Genomic DNA, 16,350 nt, shown 5'->3' with positions numbered 1-16,350 from the left:
AACTGAATTGCGACACCGCAGTACCACAGTGAGCCACTAGATGTCAATGTCGCTCCTATCTCGACGAAAAGTCGGCTATATGCACTGATCTATATATAAATAATCAGGTATATAGATCAGTGGTTATGTGTCATTGCAGACGGTAACAAAACATCTTTTTCGAAAGTGGCATGGTAAAGATAGCACAAGCACACTTTTCAAACGACACCTGCGGTTACTCAGTCACCTGTGTGAACTTAAAGGGACAGTTCACCTAAAAATCTTCCACTGAACACAAAAGAAGATATTTAGAAGAATATGGGTAACCAGACAGTTGATGGATTACATTGACGTCCATAGTATTTTTTCCTTCTCCATACTCCATACAATGGTGCCCCACGACTGTTTGGTTACCTTCACTCTTCAAAAATATCTTTGTGTTCAGCAGAAGAAATTTATACAGGTTTGGAACGACTTGAGGGTGAGTAAATGATGACAGAAATGTCTTTTTTTTTTTTGGTAAACTATCCCTTTAAGGGGACCTGACCCCAATCACCTGATCATTTCACAATATCATTGTGCAAGAAAAAAAAATCACTGCGAAATTTCTTTAGGTAATCAAATGCATACTTTTTTTTTAGAACAAATACTGAATACAATAAAACATTTTTTTAAAAAAAGTATTATGTTGTTTTAAAAGGGATTTAGATTAATTAATCGGATTACAATAAATGGGATGCATTGTATTATATAATATATTAATTATATATAAACTTTATGAACAATGAATGATTTATATATTTAATTTGATAGTTTTCCAAAGTTATGTTGGTCAACCAATGTAAAAAATAATATGTGTATGCACGTGCAGTACATCTGCGCCTCGAAACGCATGTTTAATTCAGTTGTAAAATCCCAGCTTTTTTCAACCTTCTTGTTGCGTTTCTTCTCAACAGGTCCGACAGACAATCAGGATCAGATCAGATTTCAGGAATGTGCCACCTGTAGGTGGATGTTTGTAGGAAGGTGGGTGGAGCAGTTAAAGTCAAGGAGGAGTAGCTCGGCCAGTGTGTCACCTTACTATTTCCTGGTGTCTTCAAATGAAGTATCAGCAACCCTGACGTTGTCAGACATAAATGTCTGGATATTCCTCCAACATGGTAAGATGTCTCCTCATTTCATGTAAAAGCTTCCATGTTGCTAATAGTACCTGCTCTTTGTTTGAATAGACTATGTTGATGCCCACTGGTGATCACATGAGTACATTATACGTTTGTGTGACTGTTTACATTAGTGGTTTGTCAGACTGGTTTGCATATTATTTCATGTATAATTGTTTTAACTGGGAACACAGTTAATGTATATGTTAATGTGATGTGTTCTGTTTGTTTGGGAAGCACATTCCTATACTCTCCCCATGACAGGAGGTTAAAACCAGTTTGTCTTCTTTTTAGCTTTAGGTGTAGAGTCTCTCAAATGTGCACAAACTCACAATGACTTCAAAACACACAGACTGTTCGTTTCAGTTTGATGTTCAATGGTGTGGTTTTTCATTGATTTCGATGGTTTAAATGCTGAGCTAATGATGTTTTGTATATTTTGTATTCCTTAAGCACCTAAACCTGTTCCTTACACAAACCTTCCTGCATTTTAAAATGTTTATTTAATTTTATATTCATGATTCTAAAGCTGAAAATACAGAATTATTTAGACAAACATGCTTGTACTCTGTCAATGACTAGATATATTTAAAATAATGTAGGCCACTTTTTACTGGTAACATAATTTGGCATTATCAGGACCCACAAATATCCCCCCATTGCAGTATTATACTTCATATTCAATATTATATATATATATATATATATATATATATAGTAGATTAATGTAGTACTGACACTAAAACTCTGAAAACGAGATTATTTTTCACGCACAGTATTTTTATTTTGGGTGAACTATACACAATACATATTGTCACATATTTTTGTATTGCAATATAACATGATGCATTGTTAAACCCCTAATATATATATATATATATATATATATATATATATATATATATATATAGCCATGAATAAAACATTTTCATTACTTGAAATAAATTAACATAAACTAAAATAAAATATTATATTTTAGCTAGTTGTCAAGGCTACATTTCTCATTTTCATTAGTTTAAGCGGAAGTACTAAAATAACAAAAACGAAATGAACAAGAACCTAATAAAAACTATTTAGAATTAAAAAAAAATATATATATATATATATATTAATACAAATGGGGGGAAATGCATAAAAACATAATTACTAAACCTGTACAATTAAATTTTAAAAAAAAAAATCAGTATACTAGTATACCAATGATACTAAAACAATAAAAGAAAATTAGAGACCATATTGCACAATATGGAGTTTCATTGAAACAGAATGTGAGTGTGTGTGCTGGGGTTACTGGAAACTTATGGTTTCATCATGTGGAAAATACATGATGCGTGGCTTTCCATAAAAACTGGTAAATAGTTTTATATGGCTAGTAGCAAGTAATAAGAAAGCAAAAGAAGATTGCAGCACATCCGCCACTTTAAAGTGAGAAAAAAAACATCAGCTAAGATGAGAACTGTGTGAAATACGCCTTTAGATTACAACACTTCATCCTGAGGTTTGTGTCATGCTTTTGTCTCTTTTGCAGTTCTACAGGACGTTCGTTTGGGGGCTCTTATATGTGACGCTGATGTTGTTTGACACTTTCAGAGGTAATGTTGAAACAAACTGTTTTAGTTTTATAACCGCTTTATTCTGAATGCTCACACTTCAGCGTGGTTAACCATCGTGGCCTAAAACACCATGAGACAGTCAGCTGTGAGAAAAAAAATACAGTTTCTATATTACTCACAGTGAATGCTGGCTCATTATGATGGGTGTTACTTTATAAGTTCTCTTGAAATGTTAAAAATAATTCCATGTGTGGGCTCCACAGATGTACTGTAACAATTTTCCCATTCTTCCTGTAAATACCAAATTATATGTGCACACCTTTTCCCACTCATTTTCGTCTGCTTTTAAGTGTAAATGTAAAAAGAATGCTATTTGTATACTACACTCACCTAAAGTATTATTATGAACACCTGTTCAATTTCTCATTGATGCAATTATCTAATCAACCAATCACATGGCAGTTGCTTCAATGCATTTAGGGGTGTGGTCCTGGTCAAGACAATCTCCTGAACTCCAAACTGAATGTCAGAATGGGAAAGAAAGGTGATTTAAGCAATTTTGAGCGTGGCATGGTTGTTGGTGGCAGACGGGCCGGTCTGAGTATTTCACAATCTGCTCAGTTACTGGGATTTTCATGCACAACCATTTCTAGGGTTTACAAAGAATGGTGTGAAAAGGGAAAAACATCCAGTATGCGGCAGTCCTGTGGACGAAAATGCCTTGTTGATGCTAGAGGTCAGAGGAGAATGGGCCGACTGATTCAAGCTGATAGAAGAGCAACTTTGACTGAAATAACCACTCGTTACAACCGAGGTATGCAGCAAAGCATTTGTGAAGCCACAACACGCACAACCTTGAGGTGGATGGGCTACAACAGCAGAAGACCCCACCGGGTACCACTCATCTCCACTACAAATAGGAAAAAGAGGCTACAATTTGCAAGAGCTCACCAAAATTGGACAGTTGAAGACTGGAAAAATGGTGCCTGGTCTGATGAGTCTCGATTTCTGTTGAGACATTCAGATGGTAGAGTCAGAATTTGGCGTAAACAGAATGAGAACATGGATCCATCATGCCTTGTTACCACTGTGCAGGCTGGTGGTGGTGGTGTAATGCTGTGGGGGATGTTTTCTTGGCACACTTTAGGCCCCTTAGTGCCAATTGGGCATCGTTTAAATGCCACGGCCTACCTGAGCATTGTTTCTGACCATGTCTATCCCTTTATGGCCACCATGTACCCATCCTCTGGTGGCTACTTCCAGCAGGATAATGCACCATGTCACAAAGCTCGAATCATTTCAAATTGGTTTCTTGAACATGACAATGAGTTCACTGTACTAAAATGGCCCCCACAGTCACCAGATCTCAACCCAATAGAGCATCTTTGGGATGTGGTGGAACGGGAGCTTCGTGCCCTGGATGTGCATCCCACAAATCTCCATCAACTGCAAGATGCTATCCTATCAATATGGGCCTACATTTCTAAAGAATGCTTTCAGCACCTTGTTGAATCAATGCCACGTAGAATTAAGGCAGTTCTGAAGGCAAAAGGGGGTCAAACACAGTATTAGTATGGTGTTCCTAATAATCCTTTAGGTGAGTGTACATTGTATTCCTTTCGGTTGTCTTTCTTATAAAAAAAGTAGGGCCGTATAACATTGATGGTATCAGATTCCAGTGGTAATTTGATATCCAGTGGCCCTTGAAAGTTCTTGAACGCATACACCAATGTGTTGTGAATGCTTCAGGAAAAAAGAAAAAGTCAAATCAAGCAGCATTTCCAACCGCTTTTCTAAGCCACTTCTTGGTTTTGCTTGAAAAGTGTGCTTGTGCTTTCTTTAAAATAAACTATTCATGGTATGACATGATTCAATTTTATTTATTTAGCTTGATTTCACCATAAAAAAAAAAATTAAAAAGGAATTGCACTTTATATCTCAGAATTCAGTTTTAGAGTGTGAATTGTGAGACGGAAGTTTTGCACATCTATATCCTGCAATTCTGTTTTTATTTTTTTTATTCTGTGGTCGTAACAAACTTCCGTAGAAATTCTTGTCCAGTTCAAATAAAAAACAAAGCTGATACTGTTTTATTTAATAAAAAAAAAAAAAAAAAATTATATAAGAATTATTTCCAGCAGGCAGGCTGTCAAGCCTGTGCATTAGAGTTCAGTGACTTCTTCTAGAAGTTACATCAATATACCAGTAAGTGGCAACAAGTGATTGTTTTTATGAGTGAGTCATTGAATCATTTCCTTTATACTGGTATATATTGGTAGAGCTAAAGTAGACAAACTGGCAATGTTGTATCTAAAATGTTATTTTTTTTTATTAAACTTTTGTATTACAGCTGTCGTGCTGTTTCCTACAACCAAATCAGTCACAACCATGTTGACATTCAGACCCAGAGTAAGGTTGTGAGCAGGGCCATTTCTAGGGATAAGTGAATTAGGCTAACATTGAGTTGGCTGAATATTAGCACAAGAAAGATTTTCAAATTTTATCGGAAAGATGGTGATCAGAAATACAAATATTTTGTGTATTTTTGAATGAATGAATGAATGACAGTGCCAGCAATTTTTTTTTTTTTTTTAATGTGTCCAAAAAAAGATGAAGTGTTCTGTTCAAATGTAAAGGTCAACAGTGGATCTTGGTCTCCTCTGAAATATTTTGAATAATCATATCAATGATTTAATCAAATGCATTGAGATTAGTCTTATTTAATTTCATACAAGATACGACTAAAGTTGTTTTTTAAACAAGGACTTGCTTCGGCTAAGAAGCCAGCCTCTGAACATTATTTTCTTTCTCCCTAAAGCTCAAGAATGTGAGAAGATGATAGACCTTGACTTTAAACACTCCATTTCGGGGACGTCTTTGAATGTCAGATTGCTGCTTTACACACGGGCCAACATCTCCTGCGGTCATCTGCTCTCCCACCAAGAGCCCTTCAGCAATCCTCACTTCAACCTCAGCTCTCCCACCACCTTCCTCATCCACGGGTACCGGCCCACCGGCTCACCCCCAGTGTGGATCTACCAGTTTGTGGAGTTCCTTCTCCACCGCCATGACATGAACACTATTTTGGTGGATTGGAACCATGGTGCAACCAATTTGAACTACTGGAAAGTCGTGAAAAACACGCGCAAGGTGGCTGAAAATCTTACAGAGCTCATCCGGAAAATGGAGGTAAAAGAAGTGCAATCTCAGATACATAATTTTTCAAATTAAGAATACCAGTATGTTTTTAATCACAGGCTGTGCATACTCTCTGAGTAGGTACTTCTTTTGAATAAGTAATTACTTCACAACCGTTAAAAAGTATGTTCTATATAGTATGAATGCGTGTTGTATGTCATTGTCATGTGACCTACTAGCATCAGTTGCGTTGCTTCACTGCCATTCACTAATACCCTCCTGTGGCCTCATGGGATAGTAAAGTGTCCACTGGATGCGCACTTCATAATCTCAGTGGAAGTAGTAGGTCATCCGGGAACTTTTTACATACTCTTTTATGAGTACTGTGTGTGAATTCGGACATACTACTCTTTGCTACTATATAGTAGGTAAATGTGTGATTTCAAATGCAGCCAAATTCTGGGTGGGCTTATTGGAAATGAAAGGGATAGTTCACCCAAAAATGATCCCATAATTGTCTCACCCTCAAGCCATCCTAGGTGTAAATGACTTTCTTCTTTCAGCCAAACACAATCGGAGTTATATAAAAAAAATATTCTGGCTCTTCCAAGCTTTATAATGGGAGTGAATAGTAACTGAGATTTTGAAGCCCAAAAAAGCTCATCCATCCATCATAAAAGTAATCCATATGACTCCGGTTGGTTAATAAAGGCCTTCTGAAGCGAAGAGATGCGACTTTGTGAGAAAAATATCCATATTTATAACTTTATAAACCATAATCACTGGCTTCCAGTAACGGCCGTACGCTAGTCGAGTTCTGGCGGAAGAGTGACCTTTGACCCGACGCATGATGTATTGGTGAACACAGAAGCACAGAGGATAGAGCAAAACAAAACACCGTTCACGAATTAGACGTCTAAAACCGGAATTTTTAAAGAGAAATGTGGGAGGATCTTGAGTTTGTTGCCCAGCCCTGTTTGTTAGAGGCGTCTACTCTCACCTAAGATTACGTTACTCCTCTATCCTACGCCATACGCCGGAACTCGACTCTCTCGTGAATGTGCATACGGCCGTTAGCCTAGAAATCTAGACGCACCCTAGCGGCAGCAAAAAGTATTTTGGAGCAAAGTGTGGTCTAGCAACTCTCCGTTGGCATTCGAGCTGGAAAAACCAAACTCTGGTCAGGCCAATCACATCGTGTATAGAGTTGGTGGGCGGGCTTAACATAATGACGGCAGAGTTGTGACGGTTCCCCCGTGTGATTTCCATAGGTGATTTGAATTCCCTGCTACTTGAAAACAAAGAAGATGCTGCTGGCGAACAGCGGTCTTTCGAATCGGCTTTGGCCGCGATGATTTGGAGTTAAGAGAACGTCACTTAAGTCATTCTTAAAAAAAGGAAGATGTGTTCGGAGTTTTGACGACCGCATACGGCAAAAGTTTAATATATCAACTAGCTCCGCTGGTGGAAAAACGCACAGGACTCACTCAGCCACAACCGTTCGTTGCTCTGGTTGGTTGTAGCGCTGTCCTATTACATGCAGAGGGAATTTGAAAGACAACCGTTTATCCCGCCCCTCGGATTGAGGTATGCCAATAGAGCATCACAGTCCCGCCTACAGCCCGAGAGAGCTTTGGTGCCGGAAGTAAATTTCCCATTCATTTCTCCCATTGACGTTTGGAAAAATCCGTATCTAAAGAGTTTTACAGCATGTCTGAGGATAACCAGCTACGGCTGAACTCATAAGCATACAACATATCATTTCGAGTGAAAAAATGAAGAGAAAATCCAAAAAAAGTCAAAGGTACAAGACTGTGTACATATTTTCATTTCCGAGCAAAGGAACTACTCATCCCATAAACCACCGCACCTCACTGAAGTCGACTGAAGCCACAACCGCGAAAGAGCCTTTTGAGCGACTTCCAAATCTGACGACGGCCACGTGAACTTTTTCCTCCACTGAATTTTATATAGTGCATGTACAGGGAAACTTCTTTTCCTCGATTTACTGAAGCTTATGTGTAAAACGCATTTGCATATGCACAGATAACACATTCAGCATGTGGCTCGCTCATAGGCTGTGCTGCGGCAACTGCACATCCGCGGGCGCCTCTGACATGCGACCAATGAGCTAGCCCTACGTCATTACACGATCTTTAGTCTTCACGGACCTTCGCGGGGTAACCAGACACTTACACAACTTCCACCAATCAGATGCATCACTGTGGGATTGTTCAGGATTGTGGGTAATGAAGTACTTATCCAAGACATGGCGAATAAAAGGCATTTATCTCAAAACAAGGTTAGTGCCCCATGAACTTTTGGCCTTTATATGAGCATATACAATCGCTTAGTACAGCCGTAGCTGGTTTTAAGTCTACCATGTATGGTTACGTTTTTATGGCTTATACCCCAATTGTCAATGGAGAAATTGTATTGAATTTTTACTTCCGGCACCGGCTGTGGGCGGGACTGTGATGCTCTATTGGGAGTTCCCAGACCTAACATCTTGATGTAGGTATGGCTTGCCAGGCTATACGGCCATTGCTGGAAGCCAGTGATTATAGTTTATAAAGTATAAATATATATTTTTCTGATAAAGTCGCATCGCTTCGCTTCAGAAGGCCTTTATTAACCCCCTGGAGTCGTATGGATTACTTTTATGATGGATGGATGCACTTTTTTGGGGCTTCAAAATCTCAGTTAATATACACTCCCATATACATAAAGCTTGGAAGAGCCAAGATATTTTTCAATATAACTCTGATTGTGTTTGGCTGAAAGAAGAAAGTCATATACACCAAGGATGGCTTGAGGATGAGTAAATTATGGGATCATTTGAATTTTTGGGTGAACTAAACCTTTAATAAGTTGGTGAGTCTAAATTGTTGGTGTGCTAGATGGCAACAATTATGGAATATTTGTTGATGGACAATGATACATGCATTATATTCATTCCTGGACTCCGTTACGGATAGTTTTTCACTCTACAAAAAAATGTAGCACCAGAGAGGCTCACAATACTAATTCCGTCAAATACTAAAATAAATCTTCATGGATACCCCATGAAATCAAAATTATTTTGTAGATTTTTAGTTTGAGCGTTAGTTCTAGAACCAACAACAGATCTTTTCTTTGTATTGAGGGGTCACCAATGTATGGTGGGGCTTTGGTTGTTGATTGGATCTTGAGATGTGGGTGTTGTATTCACAAATAAGTTGGAGCTTACGAAGGGGATTGTGGAAAGGGTGAAAATGATTGAACAACATGAGTTAAAAAAACTTCCTCAGGGAATTATCATTTTTTTTATGAAAAACCATCTGAGCCCTTTAAACGTTCTGTGGTCATTAATGTGGAGTCTTGCGCATTGGCAGTAGGTTTGTATGCACAGGTGAAGCACACAGGCATTTAATAGTCCTGCGTTAATCGTTAACTTGCTCCGGTTATTTATATGCAATCTTTATGTTGACATAATAGTCATGTTTATATGCAGTGCTGGGTAGGTCACTTACAAACCGTAATCCATTACTGAATACAAATTACAAGATTAAAATTGTAGTTAGTAATGTAATCTATTACATTACACATTTTAGGTAATGTAATCTGATTACTTTTTGACCTAACTCGTTTATCAGATTGATTTGAATAGAATAATCGTGTAGCATAATGATATGAAAATGCACAGAGAGAACATTTATTCCACTCTTTGTTATCAACAAAGGGAAGTGCATTAAACGTATGCCAGGCTTTCTCAAACTGGGGGATGTGTAGGAACTGCAGGGGGTTTGAAAATGGATGCAAAGCTAACAAATATTAAATCTTAATGTTAAAATATATATATTTTTTAAAATAAAACAACCAAAATAAAACTTATTTCTAAATATTTTAATTGGTTATGCTGTGTGGCCTCTCAATTTCCCATGTAATTATAGCTGCCTAACTAGTGTGTTTGCACGGTTGACATTACAGATCAATGGGGCCAACCTGAGCTCCATTCACATGATTGGTGTCAGTCTAGGAGCCCACATTTCAGGTTTCACTGGGGCCGAATTTAGCGGGAGAATTGGCAGGATAACCGGTGAGATTCATCCATTCCTTTAAGCCAGGGATTCTCAACTCTGGCCGTTTTGCCCCAACCCTAATCAAACACCCCTGGACAAGCTAACCAAGGTCTTCGGACTTACTACCCTGCGTCCCTATGTGCATGTTATCCGTCCTAAATAGTATGCGAGATTAGAATAAGTGTGTCCCAAAAGTCGCCGGATGGTCTTCTGTTTCTGGTAAATTTTCAAAGTGTGGATCTGTACACACCCTAACGGCTAATATTGCCCACAACCCATTGCGCTTTGGAGGAGGATTCGGTTCGGAACTACAAACACGAATAAAAAGTGTTCAAACACGGCAGATGTGTGCGACCGATGGTTAAGTAGAGAAGTTTAGATAAAGGTCAAAGAGTTTGAGTGACTAATGATCAACATTAAACCTTAAAAGAAATATTTATTTATTGTCATCTTATCCGTGTTATATTTCATCTGCAGCAACAATGCGAACTTTTAGATCCATTTGGCCGTTAACTTTTAAATGCATCGTTATGCCAAAATATGGGAGTACTTTACATTAAAGACCCACATCTGGCAGATCAACGTGCTATTTATTTTCTTTCCAGTACATTAGGAAATTATATTAAATGAAAAGTGGAGGATGTTAACTGTGAAAAGCTGATTGACAGGCCAGTTTACGGTGACGGGATATACGTAAATATGCGACAGTGTCCATTAAAGACAATTTAATGACGTGATAGTATGTCCTAAAGCTTGTCTACTCCTTTGCTACACGTGCACAGAAGTATGTACTTTTTCTTCACAAATATAGTTCATATTTTTAGGGTGTAGTTTAATAATTAGGTGAATTGGGACGCTGCACTTGACAAGTTATAGGCAGGTGAGTTTGATCAGGATTGGAGGAAAGTGGACCTCAAGGGCCAGAGTTGAGAACCCCTGCTTTAAGCTATTATCAGTTTCAGTATTATGATATTTTCATCTGCTTTATGATATTTTCATCTGCTTTAATCAGCGCTGGATCCAGCAGGGCCAGAGTTTAATGGTCAGCCTCCCAGTGAACGTCTAGACCCCTCTGATGCCCAGCTTGTGGAAGCTCTACACACAGACATGGATGGTGCGGTTTTTTCTCACACATCATGTGGGCTCTTGATTCGGTTCAGGAAGCGACACCCTAACAACCACTCACAGCAATCTTGCATTGTAGATGTGACATTTGCAAAGGCAAACACCAAATGCATGATATAAAAACAGAAAATCTAGGTCTGGTTAATTCATTGTTGTCATTGTCTTGTAGCACTGGGTTATCGCAATCTCCTGGGTCACATCGACTACTATGCAAACGGTGGAGCAGACCAGCCAGGATGCCCCAGAAGCATCTTTTCAGGTCAGCTTTTATATCATTTTAATAATGTAACCAAAAAAGAAAATTGTCATTTTAAAAATGTATGTATATATTGTATTTGAAGGTAGGGAAGGCAATTGTATAATGTATAATATCTTGATCGGTTAGATTTTTAATGTTTTTAAAATAAGTATCTTATGCTCACCAAAGCTGCATTTAGAAAAATACCCCCCCCCCCCCCCCCCCCCAAAAAAAAAACATAATATTGGTGAATATATTTTAAAATATAATTTATTCCTGTGATCAAAGCTGAATTTTCAGCATCATTACTCCAGTCTTCAGTGTCACATGATACTTCAGAAATCATTCTAACATGCTGATTTGATACTCAAAAAACATTCATTATTATTAACAAAAATGTTGAAAATGTTGATTTTTTTTCTTTTTTCTCAGGATTCTTATCTTTTTTTAAATGTTTTAGATTTATGTGGTAAATCAATGAACGTCTATATTTTGAGACAAAACTCTTGTTAATGATTTTCAGTTTTGTTCAATGTAATTTAAGCAACAGTTTTTCAATAACTGACTAAATACTTTACTTTTTAAATTTTGTTTCTGTATTTTTTAACATTTTAATGACAGTATATTGAACAACAATTTATTTGATCAAAATAAACTAAAGTGATTGTTTTGAACAAGTATAAACTTAGTCATTATTTTAGCTAAAGTATTTGTATCAATACTTTGTGCCTTTTTTACCCATGCTGGTGAGCCTTTGACCCCCGTGTGTGTGGGGTAAAACTTCTTAGAAAATTCCTCTCTAATCTTCCTCAGGATCACAGTATTTCAAGTGTGACCATCAGAGGTCGGTGTTTCTCTACATGAGTTCTGTGAACGGCTCCTGTCCCATTACTGCCTACCCCTGTGAATCCTACACAGACTTCTTAGACGGGAAGTGCATGGATTGTGGGAAGTTTAAGCCAGATGGATGTCCTGTTTTTGGTAAACTCCAAACACTGAGTAAACTCTGAGTTTAATTAGTTTAATTGCCCATTCTGAGACATTCATCATTTCATTACATTAAGGTTACGATGTTGTACACTGGAAGGAGCCACTGATCCGGCTTGGACAAACAAGGACGTTTTTCCAAACAAATGAAGCTCCTCCATTCTGCAGTGAGTGCATTTCAGTTACATTCATTATTACTGTCAATTGGGACCAGATTTGTTCATTTTTAATAAGATTTGTTAATAAGATTCTTTTTGTTGCTTTCACTAGTAGTGCATTGTGACATTTTTATAAGTACAATATAGTATATTCTATATAGTATTATATGGTCGACGTTAATATTATTTCTTGTTGTTAATATGGTCATACAGTATTATATACACTACCAGTCAAAAATGTGGAATAATAAAAAAAAATGTATGTTTACTTTCAAGAAGTCTCTTATGCTCACCAAGACTGTATTTATTTGATCAAAAATCAAGTAAAATTATTATTTTTATTTTTAAAATAACATTACAATTTAAAATAACTGTTTTTATATTTTATTCCTGTGATGCAAAGCTGATTTTTTAGCATCATTACTCGGTGTCACATGATCCTTCAGAAATCATTCTAATATGCTGATTTGCTGCTCAAGGCGGGACATTTATTATTATTATTATCAATGAAAACGGTTGTATAGCTTAATATTTTTGTGGAGCAAAAGTGACAAAGACATTTATAATGTTACAAAAGAGTTTTCTTTTTTAAAATAAATTGTTCTTTTGAACTTTATTCATCAAAGAATCATGAAAAACAAATCGGCATAAAAGATTGATTTCTGAAGGATCTTGTAATCAGTTCTTTTAAATTATAATTATATTAACAAAATTTGTGTTTTACTGTATTTTGATTAAATAAATGCAGCCTTAGTTAGTATAAGAGAGATTTCTTAAAAAAACATAATTATATGTAGAAAATTAGCTTAAATGGGAAATATGAATAATTAATTATAAATATTTGTATCAGTTAATAGAATTAACTTGATGTAGCTGAATTAATGATACAATCAATTATTGTTTGTCCAGCGAACACTCGGTATTGATCATCTATCTACGAAATGTTTCGTGGCCACAGAAAAATATCTTTCTTAGCATGTAGCTGTTATCGCATCACTAAAGGGACTTTGTCTTAAAAGCATATGACCAGAATCAAAAATCGAATGAATTTTTCGATTTTCGAGTTTTATTTAACTCAATCACAAACACATAACTAGTCTAAACAAACACACACCATCATGCATACATGGGCAAAATGGAAAGTGAATGTGACTGAATCCGAAACAGAAACCGGGTAATGAAACATAACACAAACATAATAGTCAGTTAACTATCTGAACAGAACCAACCTGTTTAGTTAGTCTAAGGTGCGATACTTGGGGGTTTGCTGGATTATTCATTACATATAATGAATAATTTTGTGTCTGATTGGTCCAGCCGCTGCAAAAAAATGGTAATTATTATTCGTAACCTTTGACTGGTAGTGTGGTATTTTTAAAAGTATTATGAAAATGCTGTTTCTAGTTTTGCATTTCAGCTGTTATGTAAAAACAGACACTCATTATTTAATCTTTGACTCCATCAGAGTTCGGTTACAAGGTTGAAATTGTCACATGGAACCAGAAATTGCATTGGGGATATTTAACAATTAAATTACACAACGGAAAGGAAGAGACACAAGTTGAACTCAACCAGTAAGTCCATGAAAGTCTAATTTCTCCTGTCGGACATTTGTCTTTATTAAAGAGTAGTTCCAGATGCATTATTTGGGCTTATGCTAATGTTTCTCATCCTTTTTTCCAGTAAATCCATAAAGTTTGAGAAGTATGTGGAGACCAGTCTTCTTGCTCAGTTTGACAGAGACATCCAGCCGGTTAAAAAGATCACACTGAAGTTCTGTCCGGCGAAAGGAGTCCGGCCACGTAAGAAACTACGGCTGCTGCGCATACGCCTGACTCCTCTACAGAACAACCTCAGGTGTGTTCTCAAACGTTTGTACACTCAGCAAATTTAAGGTTTTTTACCCCGTTAATTTGCTGACTTTATTGCTTTTCTCACATTGCTGGCCAGACGACAAAGTTTGGTTAACTGGAAAAACTCGTATCCCCCATCACACTCTGGTTGGATTAAAGAGGCCTTGTATTTCATCAAACTTGAAAAAAAAATTTGATTTTCCCTTCACCGGCCCAGTACACCATTCTCTAAAATTTGAAATCCCTTTTTAGCATTTATACAAACTCTGCAGACTCTTAATTTGGCTAATTAACCCTTTTCATTCCAGCTAGTAGATTTCATTATACACCTTCATTTGGATTTATATTTAGAATTCGGTTTTAACTGCACATACCACCAAGTGCACCTACTACTTTGTCTGTCTATCTTAGTATGAAAAGGGACTGAATCTAATCTATATGAACTATGCACTATATTTCAAGAGTTTTAGGCCCAATGATAGCTCTCTGTGTGAGGAACAAACCGAAATTGTTATACGCTAAAAAACGGCATCAAGATGCGTTACCAGTGTATGTTTGATGATGAAAGTGACTTTGAACATTCTCAAAAGTTTGGGGTCAGTGTGTGTGTATATATATATATTTATATATCGCACCGATCAAAAGTTTGGAAACATTACTATTTTTAATGTTTTTGAAAGAAGTCTCTTATGCTCAAGGCTGCATTTATTTGATCAAAAATACAGAAAAAAAGATTTATTTCTGTGATTAAAAAAAGCTGTATTTTCAGCATCATTACTCCAGTCTTCAGTGTCACATGATCCTTCAGAAATCATTCTAATATGATGATTTGATACCCAGTTATTATCAATGTTGGAAACTGTTGTGCTGCTTAATATTTTTTTGGAACCTGTGATGCTTTTTTCAGGATTCAAATATATATATATATATATATTTGCATCACAGGAATAAAGTATATTGAAATAGAAAACCATTATTTTAAATGATAACAATATATATATAGTAATAATATTAATGTTTTTCTCTATTTCTGGTCAAATTTGATGAGCATAAGAGAGTTCTTTCAAAAACATAAAAAATAGTAATGGTACTGTGTGTGTGTGTGTATATATAAATATATATATATATATATATATACACACACACACACACACACACACACACACACTATATATATATATATGGTTTCATCCAATTAAATGTCACATTAAATTGTTGCTTTGCTTTTCAACAGGCCTCTGTGTCGCTATGATCTTCTGCTGGAGAAAAATAAAGATGTGACATTCAGACCGATTCCTTGTGAAGACTCAAACTTTTGATCCAGACTCTCCCAAGCGAGGACATTCCTGTCTCAAGACTGTGACCCCTGCCTCTTTCAGTCAGTTACTCGGCATAGCTGTCATTTGTAGTCTTTAAATAAAAGGATCTGAAGTTGTTTTTCTTGTCAACGGTTTGTCCCTTCAGAATGATATTTTACTGATTATTGTTGTTTTCTTCATGAAGGTACAGCTACACTTGTTTGTTTTTATGCGATATAAATAAATAAATATTTTTTTTAAATATGGTATTACTTTAGTTGTCTGTGTTTTAACTTCGAATCTAGTGCTGTGGTTCCCATTCTTTTTCTTGCAGGACCCCTTTTCACATCATATGCTTCACTTCTTGAGTTTCTGCTGACCGCATAAACAAAAATGTACAATATAATTAAATATAATGGCAAAGTTAATACATTCCTTTATACATTACTGTTCAAAATGTTTGGGGTCAGTAAGAAAAAAAATATTTTGTAAGATTAAAGGTTTTTTTTTTTGTTAAATTGATCAAATTTGATCAAAGCCTTGTTATTTTACTTTCTATTCATTAAAGAATCCTGAAAAAAGTATCATGTTTCCACAAAAATATTTTTCAACATTGATAATAAGAAATGATTCTTGAGCAGAAAATCAGCATGATTTCTGAAGGATCATGTGACACTGAAGACTGAAGTAATGATGCTGAAAATTCACCTTTACCATCACCGGAATAAATTATATTTTAAAATATAAAGAAACATTTTTAAATTGTAATAATATTTCATGATATGTTTTTACTGTATTTT

General features: G+C 36.2%; 1 protein-coding gene across 1 annotated transcript; it reads left to right on the top strand.

Moving 5' to 3' along the window:
• Positions 1-1,033: 1,033 nt before the first annotated feature.
• On the top strand, positions 1,034-15,816 carry lipia (lipase, member Ia). The gene is made up of 11 exons (XM_056262258.1): positions 1,034-1,139; positions 2,668-2,731; positions 5,511-5,881; positions 9,800-9,908; positions 10,904-11,005; positions 11,186-11,275; positions 12,068-12,235; positions 12,319-12,408; positions 13,865-13,973; positions 14,083-14,256; positions 15,487-15,816. The coding sequence occupies exons 1-11, from the start codon at positions 1,116-1,118 to the stop codon at positions 15,569-15,571; spliced, it is 1,386 nt and encodes a 461-aa protein (XP_056118233.1). The 5' UTR covers positions 1,034-1,115; the 3' UTR covers positions 15,572-15,816.
• Positions 15,817-16,350: the final 534 nt, after the last annotated feature.

This window comes from Rhinichthys klamathensis, unplaced genomic scaffold (genome assembly GCF_029890125.1).
Source record: "Rhinichthys klamathensis goyatoka isolate OS25496 unplaced genomic scaffold, OSU_Roscu_1.1 h1tg000191l_1, whole genome shotgun sequence".
NCBI classification, from domain to species: Eukaryota; Metazoa; Chordata; class Actinopteri; order Cypriniformes; family Leuciscidae; genus Rhinichthys; species Rhinichthys klamathensis.
This window is presented reverse-complemented; position numbering and strand designations above follow the sequence as displayed.